At 37.2% G+C, this 14482-nt stretch overlaps 1 protein-coding gene across 1 annotated transcript; it reads left to right on the top strand.

The window, feature by feature from the left end:
* The first annotated feature begins 687 nt into the window (after positions 1-687).
* Positions 688-5652, top strand: LOC120629609 (secretory phospholipase A2 receptor-like). Its single transcript, XM_039898592.1, has 6 exons — positions 688-791; positions 1165-1278; positions 2168-2308; positions 3066-3257; positions 4026-4268; positions 5405-5652. The coding sequence occupies exons 1-6, from the start codon at positions 701-703 to the stop codon at positions 5575-5577; spliced, it is 954 nt and encodes a 317-aa protein (XP_039754526.1). The 5' UTR covers positions 688-700; the 3' UTR covers positions 5578-5652.
* Positions 5653-14482: the final 8830 nt, after the last annotated feature.

The raw sequence follows: 14482 nt of genomic DNA, 5'->3' as shown, positions 1-14482 counted from the left end.
TCCACTTTAGTACTGTTTCTCGAACACGCGGTTAGTCACTTCATTCTATTTAGCATTTGATAGTAAAAGAAAACCCCATATTCATATATTACTACGTTTAATCGTTTTAATATCTTTTATTACACAACGTATGAACTCAAACATCAAGTCTAATCTATCTGAACTTTTTATTAACCTCAAAGAGATAACCTCTTCAATCTTCTCTTGACACGTCTATACTCTTCTGCACCTCTATTTTTCCCGCCATTTTATATGACCTTCCTTTATGATCTGGGCTCCTCATTATCTGGGTCATTTTGAATTGCTACTCCAACTTATACCAACCACAGATTATGCATAATTTTGACCAGTCTGAACGAAGATACCTTATCTTAAACCAAATGTACATACTAAGGCAGATTTGCTAACATTAGTAATTATTGTACCTCTAACGTTTAGAACGTTTACCATAAAATGAGGAAAATGGAAAAGGTTTGTGAGAAATTTCTGCGGGTGTGCAGTGAGACGAACTCAGGGCGTTTTCAATGTTTTTGGACACAATGCAATAAAAGCTGAATGAGAGTTCTGTATGTTCTGAATTCTATGCATTAAGGATGACGTGAAATAGTTTGATAAGAAATACATTGGTATTTATGTGGTAAATATTATTGTGGTATAAACCCTTTATCATATTTATATATGGAATTATACTGAGTTGAAAATGAAGTCACAGTGCCCCATGAATTCTCTGTTGGGAGTCATGTCTTGTAAAAAACATTTAATTTTGTTATTAACATGCTACGTCGTCGTAGGTAAGTTAGTATTGATTATTTAATTTATTATGAAACTACAAATATAAAACTGAAGGCTTAGTGAATTGTAGAATGCAAGTTATTCTAGAAAACGAAACCTACAACTTCTTGTTTTTATTTATATGGAAAACAAATAGTTTTAAATAAATTGTTACAATGCATAAACTTAATTATAGATGTGGAAAATAAAGATGAATTGATAAACAGTGTATGTAAGATGTTGGTGAAAATAAATGAAAAAATTAGCATTTATAACAATTGCTGAGTTCTGTTCGATTTTTACCTGCTCCTGAGGTCTAGTGAGGCATCTGAGGCAAACCAATTTTAGGGAAATCATGCTTATGTTCTGAGTAAAAGGTTCTTTAATATTCAGAAGGGAAGCAGTTCCGCTCCGACTACACGTTTCACTCTGCAATCGACGGATGGCTGAAATTCCACTATGTCCCAGGAACATGGCAGGACGCTCATCAAAGGTGCTATATGGAAGGTAATTAGTCCATACTAGCTTGTGCCCGGGATTTCATCTGCGTGGACTTCAGAATTGGGTCTAAAGCGCTCGTTAACAATTTTTAATCTTAACACGGGAACTATTTGAGAAATCGGTATAGAAAGAACATGTCTGATATGCATACCAAATTTCAAAGCGGTTTGCCCGCAGCTTAGCTCGCAAACAATTTTCTATTTTCCCTCAGGAACTTCCTAAGGAATCAGGATAGAAAGTAGCCTATGTTCTTTTCCATGTGAAAGGCTACATGAATGCCAAATTTCATCTAAAACTATTCAGCCGTTTTTGCGTGATTGAGTAAAAAACATCCACTCTTTCACATCAATAATATTAGTAGGATCATTCGTGATTTCAATGAAACTTTCAGGGAATCTCCGGATTGACCTGGCGAGTAATCCTGTAAAGTTTGGTGACGATCGGAACAGTTTGACTGTTCAAAAATAGGATTTTTGAACTGTCAAACTGTCAAATACAGCTTTTATTTACTATGATGATATTCTATTGTTGGGTGTACATGGGTGTAGATAATGATCTTCACCCGCCCGAGAAGAGAATAGAAGAGAATGAATACGGAGAGAAATAAATGATTTAATATATTATGAGATTTAAATTAAAAATTTAATGATGTAAATTTATTGTTTAAATAAAGCAAAAACTAGACCGGCGAAGCGGGCTGGGTACGCTAGTATTATATATTAATGTTTTTCCCTGTAGTCTGCCGGTGATGGGTACCGGCACACAATAGGGCACGGGTCTCCTACTATGGTATATGGGTTTAGACCATGATCCGCCACGCTGGTCCAGTGCGGATTGGTGGACACAATTAATCTAATCTAATCTAATTAATTACCACGAAATGCCAAAATCACAGGTGCAGTCCTGGCTTCACCTGTTAACGCCGCCATGCAGTATGCTCTACGTTTGGAGATAAACAACTCGTCCAAGGATTGTGCTGGCATCTACGTCGGAGTTCATTCAATCTTCTCTAAAGGATATTTTTACTCTAGCGAAGGTCAGTAGTATCTTATATAAGCAGCTGCTCGCCAAAATAACACCCGGAAATCGGTACTCCAGATTCGAATATTCTATGCTATGCACGAACATTGTTGACAACATTTTGCATAAAGGTTATTTTGGTACAGGACACAATACTTTTTAGCTGGGGAAAACGAAAGTTCTAAACTACGTAATTTTACAATTGTGTGTTATGAAGTCGGGACGATGGAAATTTTATAAACTGTCGATTTAATATTAAATCGTATCCAAATATTATGTATGTGTAATTGAAAATGTCGAATTATATTTATAAGATCAACGAAAATTAAAAAAAAAAAAAATTTAAATAAAAGTCTCTTGACTTTCAATATAGTCATTATTGTACTAGTCAAGTCAGTGTACACCCTTGAGGGAGCCGCGGTACGGTTTTGTGCCGGTAGTAGAGTCACTACAAACAGACTGACTTGACGTTTCAAAAGTGCTTATAAACTAGGCCTACTTGAAATAAAGGAATATTGAATTTGAATTTATAACGTAAGAATACTTTTGCATTGTTTTGTCACATTTGCCAGAACGTGACAAAACAACGCGCAACTACTCTCAACTCTACATTACGTTTATTAATAAGGGGATAAATGTTTATCAGCAGGTACGCCTATGTTTGTCTCTATATGGCTGGCTGACTTGAAATAATTGAATTTTGAATTTTAAGAAATGCCGATAACAAAAAGATTGTTACTTTTGGATTATGATATTTCTACAAAATGTCACAGGAGTACCGTTGTCCAAAATGCCGCTTCAATGGCTGCCCGGGGAGCCGAACAATGCCGGCAACAATGAGGACTGCATCGTTTACTTGGACGGCAGCGTGGCAGACGTCAACTGCTCCGAAGTTCATCCGTTCGTGTGCTTCAAGAAGGCGACTGAGAACATGTCTGTTATGCCGTGTGGAACTATTGATAAAGGTGAATGATTTCATTTAAGACGACCTGAGAGCTGTAGCCGCATAAGTGAAGGTTTCGGGTTGACTTGCACAGTGGGCAGCGACCCTGCTTTCCGAGTTCAAAGCTGTGGATTAGGTTCCCACTACTGGACGTTTCTGGATGAACATTAAAACTTTTCAGTATCTGGGTGTTTATCTGTATATTATAAGTATTTATTTATGCTATTCAAAAAAATATTCATCAGTCATCTTAGTACCCATAACACAAGCTACGCTTACTTTGGGGCTGGATGGCGATGCACAATTGTCGTAGTATATTTATGTATTTATTTATCTGTAGGACGTTTCTGTATCTCAGTTGCCATATTTAGTTAGGCACTGTGAAAAGTTTCCACCAAGTTGATAAATAAGTTCTGAAACCTAATTTTGCATCTGAATGACGTAATATTTACGAATATTGTAACTGCGAAAATGTCTGTTTGTTCTTCCTTTACACCCTGTTTATTAACTTGATTTCTGGCATAGAGGTAGTTGATGAAGATGAAGAGTAACATAGACAAGTTTTTATCCCAGAAAACAAACGGTACTTGTATAAAACTGTAATAAACGCAGACCAAAAACGCGATCAACAGCTACTGAATAAAAATATTTGTGCGTTATTTGACGCCATTTTTTTACAGCTGGCTAAATGTGTTAACTGAGATACAGAATAGCCCTGCTGATCGCATATGCGGGGCAAGTAGCATTCACGTCGTACTACATATGCCACGTATTGTGTTCTCATTTCCAGAGTATAAGTTCGTGGCAGATACTGGCAGTTGCTACAAGTTTCATAAAAATCAAGTCATATGGTCCGATGCATTCAAGGTCTGCTCGGCAGAAGGCGGCTATCTGGCCATCATCAATAGCAAGGAAGAAGCTGCTATTATGAAGGACCTTTTCAATAAACAGTATCCAAATGGTCCCAGAAGCTATATCACACTCATTGGGTTTCATGATTGGCACAAAGATGGAGTTTGGAGAACTGTTCACGGTACGTACAAGTAATGAAATTAAAATGAGAAAAAGATTCGTGTCACCATCACCTATTAAAGTGCAACACATAGGAGGCAAAAACACGTCCTATAAAGTTCCACCGTCTAACCGTTAGCGTGAGGCTTAGGTGTAACGCCTGTACCTGTCATGTGCCTGTACACTGGCAACCGCGTACTAAACAGAGTGTCCAACTGATGGTAACTTGTAATCGACCGCCTTTAAAAAGGGCAACACTTCGCAAGGCACGCAGGGGCAGGGACGTCCTACCAAAATGTCGCCCTGTGTCCATCAACCTAAGGCGTGTTGGTATTGGATAGAAGCAGGCGTTACTTTGCGGAATTCCATGATATATTATGAAAATTAATCTAAATTTTTTATACTCCGCGAAAATCTAGAGAATCTGTATGGTTTCATTTATAATTTCTCCAATCGTTATTCTCCACACCATACAGATCTTCAGCAATGTACCCTCTATGCACGTTACGTTTCGAAACCAGAGCATTCTCCGGACATGTTGACTTACAATGAATAATTGTTAAGTGACACAACAATTATTCATTGTAAAGTTAACATCTCCTAAGGATCTGTATGGTGTAGAGTATAATGATTGAAGAAATTATAAATTACATCATAAAGATGCTCCTGCTTTTCGCGGAGTATAGCAAATTAAGCTTAATTTTCACAATATTGGAATAAAGCAATGCTACTTTGCTAGAAATAAGCATTGCTCTAGTACTTTCCCGCACGAGCTCTACCATAAAAATACTGCTACTAAGATTTTGGCATGTAGTTATAATTCCAAATAGAGTGGCTTTCTACTTTATACCTCTCGTCTCTTCTTCTCTGCTTAATTTCTAACGGTCTCCCTGGCGCAGCGGTTAGCGCTGTTGATTATAGAGTCCCGGGTTCGAATCCCGGCAGGGGAATTTGGGAATTAATAATTTCTGAATTTTCTCTGGTTTGGTCTGGCTGGTACCGAAAAAGACGTGACGTATACTGCCGTATACGTGAGGTATGATTTTAGTAAAACTGCCACACCCCTAACGGGTTATTATGGTACTATCTTTAACCTTATCATCAGGTCATCAGTCTAGGGCTAACTTGTAGACAAATAAAATTTATTAAAAAATCCAGGACAAACGCTGAAGGAAGCTGGCTATGCTGTATGGGAAATTGGACAACCAGACAACGCTGGTTATCAGGAATACTGTGGTGCCATGTTTTCGAATGCCAAGCTGGATGACTTCTGGTGCGACAAAGTCGCTAGGTTTCTGTGCGAGAAGGATCCCAACAGTTTACAGGATTAATGTGACTTCGTCTTTCATCACCATATTTACATTTTAGTTTTTAATATATGGTATTTGTATTGTTAGTTACATATTTATTTATAAGTATTTAGTTGCAAGTATTGTTGTATATCTATACTTATAATAAAACCGTAACTGAACTGAAGATTTCTGTACATTTAATATATTTTGGAAATTTTGACCGAGGGTTGCTTTATTATCGATACTGAGTCCAAAACAGATTTTTATTTAAGATAATTAAGCTTAACTTGCTGTGCTCCGCGAGAATCTGTATGGCGTAATTTATAATTGCTTCAATCCCTATACTCTGCACCAAACAGATCTTCGCCAATGTACCCTGACCCACGTTTCGTTCCGAAACCAAATTGTTAAGTGAGAAAATCGCCAAATGTGTTGCCTTTTATACCCTTTAGTGTGCCGCTATACTGAGCCAGCTCCTGTTCATCAGTTTATTTGTTTAAAACATTTCATACAAATGTTACAATTTAACAGAAATGTGTGTCAATATTTCTTTTATTTGATTTTCCTTTTTTTCTCATGTCTGTAACTAAACCAGCAACCATGCCTGTTGCTGTATGATCGGAACACAGGAATGCCGCTTGATAAGCATTATGGTGGCACTTACCCGGACAAGCTCTGGCACAAAAAGCTTGACTCCTCGCTAACGAGCGTGCCTCGTACTAAGAGCACTGTTTATTGGATTCCGTGACGACCCCGTGAAAATGGTGTTTGAAAAATAGGACACTTTCAGCTAAGTGTTGGCAAAACTTTGTAACAACAGAGTAGTGTGCGCACGGATATTGTTTTACTTCTACTTCTTTTGATTTATTGATTTTTGTAGTGGCAAATCAGCAATGTGCTTTCCCAGTGGATATTGTTTTCATTGACAAGACAGACAGTTATGACAGATATCAATCCCTACTAATATTATAAATGTGAATGTAAGTTTGTTTGAGGCGGGGGAATGATAGCCTGGAAAAAATTATAGTTACGGGCAACACCGAAGGCAAAAGACCTAGAGGCCGGTCCCCAACAAAACGGAAAAAATCTAATTCAGACCGCTTCTATCAAATCGCAAAAATGGCCTCCAACAGAAGTCGATGGAGACAGTTTACCAACGCGAAGTTCAGATCTCACCAGGACCACGATCTTCAGTGATGAAAGATCGACCATAGAGAGAGAGAGAAGTTTGTTTGTTACGCAAAAACTACAAAACCGATTCACATAAAACTTTGTACACATATTCTTGGAAGTGTTAGAAGTAATATAGGATACTTTTAATGCCGACATTAACCTCGGTTTGACGATTTTACACCATAACTCCGACAAATTATAACCGATTTAAATAATTATTTTTGTACTATAGAGGTTATAACATTGTTTAATTTTGCTCAAACTTTGTGTAGATCTGATGAATTTGGTTGGAGATAGAGGACAGAACTCCTCAGCGGACAGCAAAAACCCCTAATTTAAGGCTTAGCGATACTGAATACTATAAATTTTTTTAGAACTACAACTAAATTGAATGCCACATCAAAAAACAAAATCAAACGCAGACGAAGTCGCGGGCAATAGCTAGTAAAATATAAATAAGTTGAAGCTTTTTTACTATCTTTCTTTTTGTGGATATTAAATAAAAAATATAGTTTCAAAATAAATGAATACCTACGTTATATTACTTCTCAAATTAATATTTTAATTACAAAGTAAATATTTTTTTGTATGAATGAAGTAGGGTGATTCCTTATGAAATATAATTATGCATCCTTCAATAATATTTCGTAATTCGTAATGCTGTATAAATTCAGTCTAAATTAATTTAAATGGACTTACTTAGATTTTATATTTATTTTGTTCTCTTAGGTGTATCAAGACCTTTGCCAGCATAGTGAAGTACAATATAGACTTTTCTAATTTTTGATAGGAGATCCGTGCCGTGTAGTTGGCTGGTAATGAGTTGATAGTGATGACGGCGATGATATAATATTCATTACATTCCATCAATGAAGTTTCATTCAACATTTAACTAGTAACTATAACTAGTTAACGTACTTACCAATAGTAAAAAGTGAAGCGAGAAAAAATCACCAACAATACAACAGGACCTCTCCTCTCCTCTCTAGCACCGACTTAACTCAAGTGTCGTAAAAGAGTTATAAGTAAGTAAGTGTATAACCAAAATGCTCGAAGGGGTTCTTTGCAGTCGGGTTTCTCCATGTTTAAAGATACAAAAATAAGTAACCTGTGGTCATTAAAGACATATTCCGAAAGACTCTAAAATTAAATAAATGTGTCGCTGTATAAAAGTAAATTGTAACGTGCACCAGTAAACCACAAACGTTTCTAACTTTGTTAATCTGTGGGCACTGAATATCAGATATCAGCTGGATATAAATATCGGGGCTGTGAAAGCACTGATCTCTTTTTATAATAATATCATCATCGTACCGTAGCTCGTTCATAATATCGCCTTAGTCAATGTCATCCAGTGCCTGTAGAATCCCCTATTTTCTGTGTTGTGTCGTACAATGAAATCAGTGTTAATCAAGGCAAACTCTTTAATTTCGACCATATTTTTATCAAAAACTAACATACATTTTCAAATTGCAGTCAAGGGCTAACTAGTGGCATAAATAAGATGTGTATAACGGGGAATATTAAACGTAGGCGAAGCGGACTTTTAATATAATTAAGGTGCAGTGGAGGCGTGTGCGCCCTGCAGCGTCCGCGAATAAATGAGATTGTCACGCTAGTGGCGCCCGTGGCGGCGGCGGCAAACTTCGTTTCCCGCGCTCTGTTATGATAGGATATTGGCGGTATCGGCGGGCGCCATGTTCTCGCTGCACATAATTTGATGAACGGTGCACTTAGTACGAGAGTTAAACGAAACACGTGCCGTTCTATTTCGAGCCGCCTTCCTTCAGCAGGCCGATTCTGTACCTTTTTTTAATTCTACTACAAGTTTCTCCTTTACCCGTTGGTAAGTGATGATGCTTTCTAAGATCATAACGGGCTAACCTGTTACGAGTTTGACAGTTACAGTAAACTCATACGCCTAGGCGGTTTCTCCGTGACACCGTGTTAAATCGCTAAATCGTTTCTGTCGTTAGAGTGTCAACTAGTCTACATCCTACTCTGGTAGTCAAACCAGAGAACATGCAGAAATCATAAATTCCCAAATAGCCCCTGCCTAGAATAGAACCTGGGACCTCCGACTTAAAACCACAGCGCTTACCGCTGCGGCACGGAGGTCGTCCTCATTGGATAGAAACTGCCGTTACTTTGCGGAATTCTATGATATAATGAAAATTAATTCTTAAAAATGATTCATTGTAAAGTCAACATCTCCTGAGGATGCTCCGGTTTCGGAGCGAAACGTGCGTAGAGGGTACGTTGCCGAGAATCTGTTTGGTGTGGAGTATAGATATTGAAGAAGTTACTACCATTTAGATTCTCCCGAATCAAAGCAAAAATCAAAAGCAGCAAATTAAGCTTAATTTTCATAATGAGGTCGTCCTCAGTTGATACCATATTTTTCCTTTGAATAACAAATTGTAATATAGGTAAAATATAATTTTGCCCATTGGCTGCCATCTGTGGAAAATCGTTTGGTGGATTCGTTTTTCAATCACCCCCGGTGTAACAGCATCTTTTTAATTAAAGGGGATTCTGATAAACACATGAGTTCACGGGGATCCCCAGGGGGACTGGGGGATCCTGGTGGACGTACTGGCCAATGCGGCTACAGGACCTATCTCGACCGACATGCAGGGCTATTCTTTGACTTACTTGGCAACAAATCTATCCGTTGTGGAAAGTTGCCACTAAACAACCTGTAAAATCCATATTTTGCATTCTGAAGCATTAGTTTCCAACTGTTTCCAAGAGTTCATTTCAACTCAGTTGGCAGTTACAATTACATAATGTATGTTCATTTTGTGGTGAAGCAGTGACAGCCCAGTGGGTCTCCGATTTCATATTCGGGGGGCGAGTGCGAATCCCAGCAAGCACCTCAAACTTATGTGCTTTTTAAGCAATTAAAATATCACTTGCTTCAATGCTGAAGTAAAGCACCGTGAGGAAACCTACACACCTGAATGTTCTTAAAGGTGTGTGAGGTCCACCAATACGCACTAGCTTACGGTCTTAACCGGAACGTAAAGTTCTCATTGTGGGAGAAGACCAGTGATCTGTAGTGGGCCGGTAATGATAATAGTGATTATTTTGTTTCACATTGTCAGTGCCTCGATTTGGTCAAGAGGGCGGTCACCTACTCGTTGGATAGATACGGTGAAATCGTTGACCCAGACAACTGTGGTAGAATGTTTTCGACATGCTACCAATCGCCAAAAGTGGACAAGACTCGCGCGTGAAGCCGTGCAATCCAGTGATGTCTAGCGCCATGAAATTCATCTCAGCAGCCACGACCACTCTGCCAAGAGTGCACGACTAAGAAGACAATTTGGTCAGTCAAGGGCTAAGTTGTATTAAATAAGCGAGGCGGCGAGGTATCTTGTACGAGGGGTGCAATTTAATTGTTGCATCAATTTACTTTAATAAACTAAGTCTCGTATGTGGTTGTATCTTAAGGTACGTTATTTTATTATTCACTGCTTCAGCTTTTGGTCTTGACACGCCCGCGTAAATTAAAAAAAAATCACAATTATTTATTTACTACCTGATTGAAAACCACGACTTCGTTCGCGTCGTTTAAGGTTTTTATTCGCGGGAACTATCTTATTTCCCGGGATAAAAGGTAGCCTATGTTCTTTTCCATGTCTAAGGCTACATGCATGCCAAATTTCATCGCATGAAATCTCGGGAGGACTCGGGAGTCCCGTCGTGACCACGATCCATGCAACTGGGTCGAAATATCGACAAATTCAAAATATTATCGTGGTATGTACCCGTTTATCTATGCTTAAGAAATGTTAGTAAATAGTTTTCAAGAAATAATTAAAACTATATTCGATTCACAGCCAATGTTCATGACACTGTCGGTGAGTATTTTGAAATAAATACCGGTGCATTTCCGATACACTTCAATCTTGTGAGACTGTAGACGATGCAAAGATACCTCCAGGTTTCTTAGTCGTTATCACAAGTGATATTCCGGAAAGCTCGAGGTGCTTGACGGGGAATAGGTCCTTGACTAGGTCCCCTAAAAGAGAGAACGAAGCCATAACCACTAGGCTATCACCTCTGTTAGCAAAAGATGCTTTGTCAAATTAGCTTCTTCAATCACAGTAAAAAGGTAATAAAACGTTGCCCATAAAAAGACGGCAATAAATGAGTGTTGATTAATTAATACAACATTCATTAATTAAAAGAGACAAGTAAGTAGGTACACACTCCCTAACGAACGTAATGTTTTAATTTATAAATACCCTGACACCATGGGCTTTACAAATAAACATTGCATAACATCGGAGTTACTGAGTGTTTTACCTAAGGTTTCCACGCTCTGACATATAAGGTCTCAGTTCGGTGTGTCAAAACGCTGCGTATTCATTCCTACATATACCACGTATATTTTTCATACATTGGTCTTATTAATAAATGCCGTGCCGTAACATAACGCCGGGAAAGTCACGCAGTGTTTTTCCTGCTGACATTTAAATGTGTAAGTTGAAGTGTGATAAGGCGTTGCGTGACTGTTCGACGTATACCACGTTTATCAGGCATGACACCTAGTGTTATTAATAAAAGTCGGGAGGATCACGTAGTATTGGATAGAACAATTATATATTGTAAAGCCAACATCTTCTGTTTGGTGTGGTCTGTGGAGTATAAAGATTGAAGAAATTATAAATTACATCGTACAGATTCTCCTTTTCGCGGAGTACCTATAAAAAGTTAAGCTTAATTTCCATTAAAAAATATATATATTTAGATTTGAGAAATAAAATGGATCCAATGTTAATACTGAAAAGTCCTGCTTCGTTGTCATAATACATGTTTTGGCGATTGAGTTCTAACTATATACAGTATATTTTTTCACCGGCTCTTTCAGATTTGGATCAAATGGATCCTTTCCATTTAAAACGCATGACAGTTTCTACGCGTGTTGAAAAAAGATGGCGGCCGGCGCCATCTTTGTTTCTGTTTTCCCGCCACCGACGTTGTACGTCATAGACTCTAAGGAGATGTCGTTCTACGTTTATATTATTGGTCTGTCGATAACTGGACGCCTTGCTCGACTCAGATATATATCAATATATATATCCAGATACGCCGCAGCCTCCTAATTTCCGCACTCTGATCTCATCATTTCTCCCATTCACGCGGCCGTCAATAATTCCAGGCACGTATTCAATAGATTTCTTCAGCTACGCCAAACACCGCGTGCGTGTGTGCCTAATAAAGTTTTATAGATCAATAACTAAACCGGTTGTCGAGGAAATGATTGGTATCCTAGGCGTATGTATATGTTTATTTTTAGGGTCCCGTACCCAAAGTATAGGAATCCTTACACTTCTTATATATATTTTAGAGATAACAACTTAAAAAAAAATATAAACCAGATCTCTTCAAGAAGTTTACAGATTTATTTCCAAGGCGCACTCTAAATAAAAATAGACTAATATTCAATAAGTGCCCTATGACAGTCGTGTATCTAAAAAAGCTGTAGTGCCATGTGTGTTAAGATATTCAATGCAATCCCAAAATTTATAGCTGCACTATCAAATCAACAATTTAAGAATACATTGATAAAGTGGCTATTTTATTCAATTGATAATTTTCTGCAATTTAATCGGGATTGCCTGACTTTTTATTCTATTAACAACATTTTATCATATATTCATAGAAAAAAATAAATTACATTTCTTTTTAAATTTCATTTAAAAGCAGTCCCGCCAAATATTACTAAGACTGCGTCCGTCCATCTGCTGTATTTCTATAAATTTGTCTGTCTGCCCGTTTGTTTGCCAGGCTGTATCTCATGAACCGTGTTAGTAAGACAGTTGAAATGTTCACAGATGATGTATTTCTGATGCCGCTTATCAACAAAACTAAAAAACCGGATTAAATTTTTTTATGGGTCAACAAATGTGATTTTTTTTGCTCGATTTTGATATCGCCCAAAGTCACAGAATGGTCAAGGATTAAAGTTTAAATTGGTTATTAATACTTCTTCGCAAACCAAGAATAATCAAAAAATAAAGCACCGAGGTATATCTACGCATATATATATACACAGTGGGTATACATATATAATTTTATAATTCTTTTTTGTGTTCATACCTACACTTGGAGGAAATATCAATTTTATAAACAAAAAATTGTACATGTGCACCAAACTATTTTCTGTATTTGTTTTCTTCGCCATTGGTTGCCTGGAAGAAATCGCTATGAAGCGATAAGGGCGCCAAATTGTATAGATACGTTCTTTTGTTATACTTTTCTTTTTTATGTACTTTCTTGTGGTGTGCATTTTTAATGGCTATTCATTCATTCATTCAACTCCTTGATGTATTCCTTCACCGTTGAAGCAAGTGATATTTTAATTACTTCAAACGCACATAACTTAGAAAAGTTAGAGGTGCAGGGAATTGAACTTGGCCCCCCGAAAGTGAACTCGTTCGTAAGTGAGCTCCTACCCATTGCGCTATCACCGCAGCGTATATGAAATATGAAAAATTATATGTTTAAAAGATAAAGTTAAAAGCAAATCCATAAATTGAAACATACGCGGTGACGGGTCCCAGTACATATTGATAAGGAGTTTCGCTCCAGAAACACATTCCCGGAGACATAAAGAGGGCTGAAATGGGATCCTCCGGCAAGGCGTGATCTACTTAAATACTATTGGCTTTTCTACAAACAACATCCTTATGGTTATTTTCCTAATCATATTATTATACTGTATTGCATTTTTTTCAGACTACAAAGGTCCAAGTGTTAGCAAATTTAATAATCAAGTTAATTTACAATAAACTTAATATCTATGTTAGTTAATATAATTATTGTTACTATATACTAAAGTTGTCATCCAGTTCGCTTTAAATACACTATCCTGCTAAAACCTTCAGAATAATATTGGAGCTGCTCTCGATCCTACGTTTGAGGGACGCGAGATTTTTCCTAATAATGTTTAAAATTATTAATGCGTGTGTATATTTTCTTTTGTATGTTTGTGACGTGATTACACCACCAATTTTCAAGCGATTTTCATGATTCTCTTATGTTAGCTATCTCCTAGGAGTAAAACTTTATTGAATTTAAATAGGTCCATAATTCTGCGAAGTTGTATTTGACACCTACTTCAAAATGTTGTAGAAATATTTCTTAAAGCATTTTTCTACTTCCTTTAAGTCGTTTTTTTTTAATATTTTTGTTTTTATATAGAGGATGGACAGAAGAGTGTTAAAGGCTATTTTATTATCTTGGAGATTTCCCAGCTCTGGAGCAGATCTCTTTTGTTTTACTATAACTGAGTCCATGAATGCATTTTTTATTTAGGATTCATATTGTGTGTAATGGGGCTGACATATAGGTAACCTATAAAAGTCCCTTAAAAAAAATACATTAAAAAAAAAAAAAAAAAATTACTTAAACTAATGTGAGATTGCATTCAAGGGCTCTGTTGGGGTAATAATGGTGGTTCTGATATCGAGTGAAGATATACGATCAGCGTCCAAAAGACAGTGATACAATTTTGCTGTCTTTTTGTGATTCTATAACTATATACTCTATAGTGATATACTCTATCGCTGCAATAAGTCATCTTGAATGACCTCCCATAAGGGTCGATTTGGTTTGATTTTCGACACATCCGCAAACACTATTGTATTATGGCACTAAATTGTCCAATAACAGTGTTAAAATGACCGCTTATAATGCAAATCAGCCGTCATTTGGACCGCACGCGGCATTTATACATCTCACGTTCTCGATTGCGTGT

The sequence above is a fragment of the Pararge aegeria genome, chromosome 14 (assembly GCF_905163445.1).
Source record: "Pararge aegeria chromosome 14, ilParAegt1.1, whole genome shotgun sequence".
NCBI classification, from domain to species: Eukaryota; Metazoa; Arthropoda; class Insecta; order Lepidoptera; family Nymphalidae; genus Pararge; species Pararge aegeria.
The sequence above is the reverse complement of the archived record's forward strand: the minus strand, read 5'-3'. Positions and strand labels throughout refer to the sequence as shown.

What these genes read in the sequence shown, in the direction of transcription:
- LOC120629609 (XM_039898592.1), top strand. Translation starts at nt 701, where the DNA reads ATGAAGTCACAGTGCCCCATGAATTCTCTGTTGGGAGTCATGTCTTGT. An exon ending in AACATGCTACGTCGTCGTAG is followed by an intron (nt 792 to 1,164) that starts GTAAGTTAGTAT and finishes TTTAATATTCAG; the next exon opens with AAGGGAAGCAGTTCCGCTCC. An exon ending in ATATTTTTACTCTAGCGAAG is followed by an intron (nt 2,309 to 3,065) that starts GTCAGTAGTATC and finishes AAAATGTCACAG; the next exon opens with GAGTACCGTTGTCCAAAATG.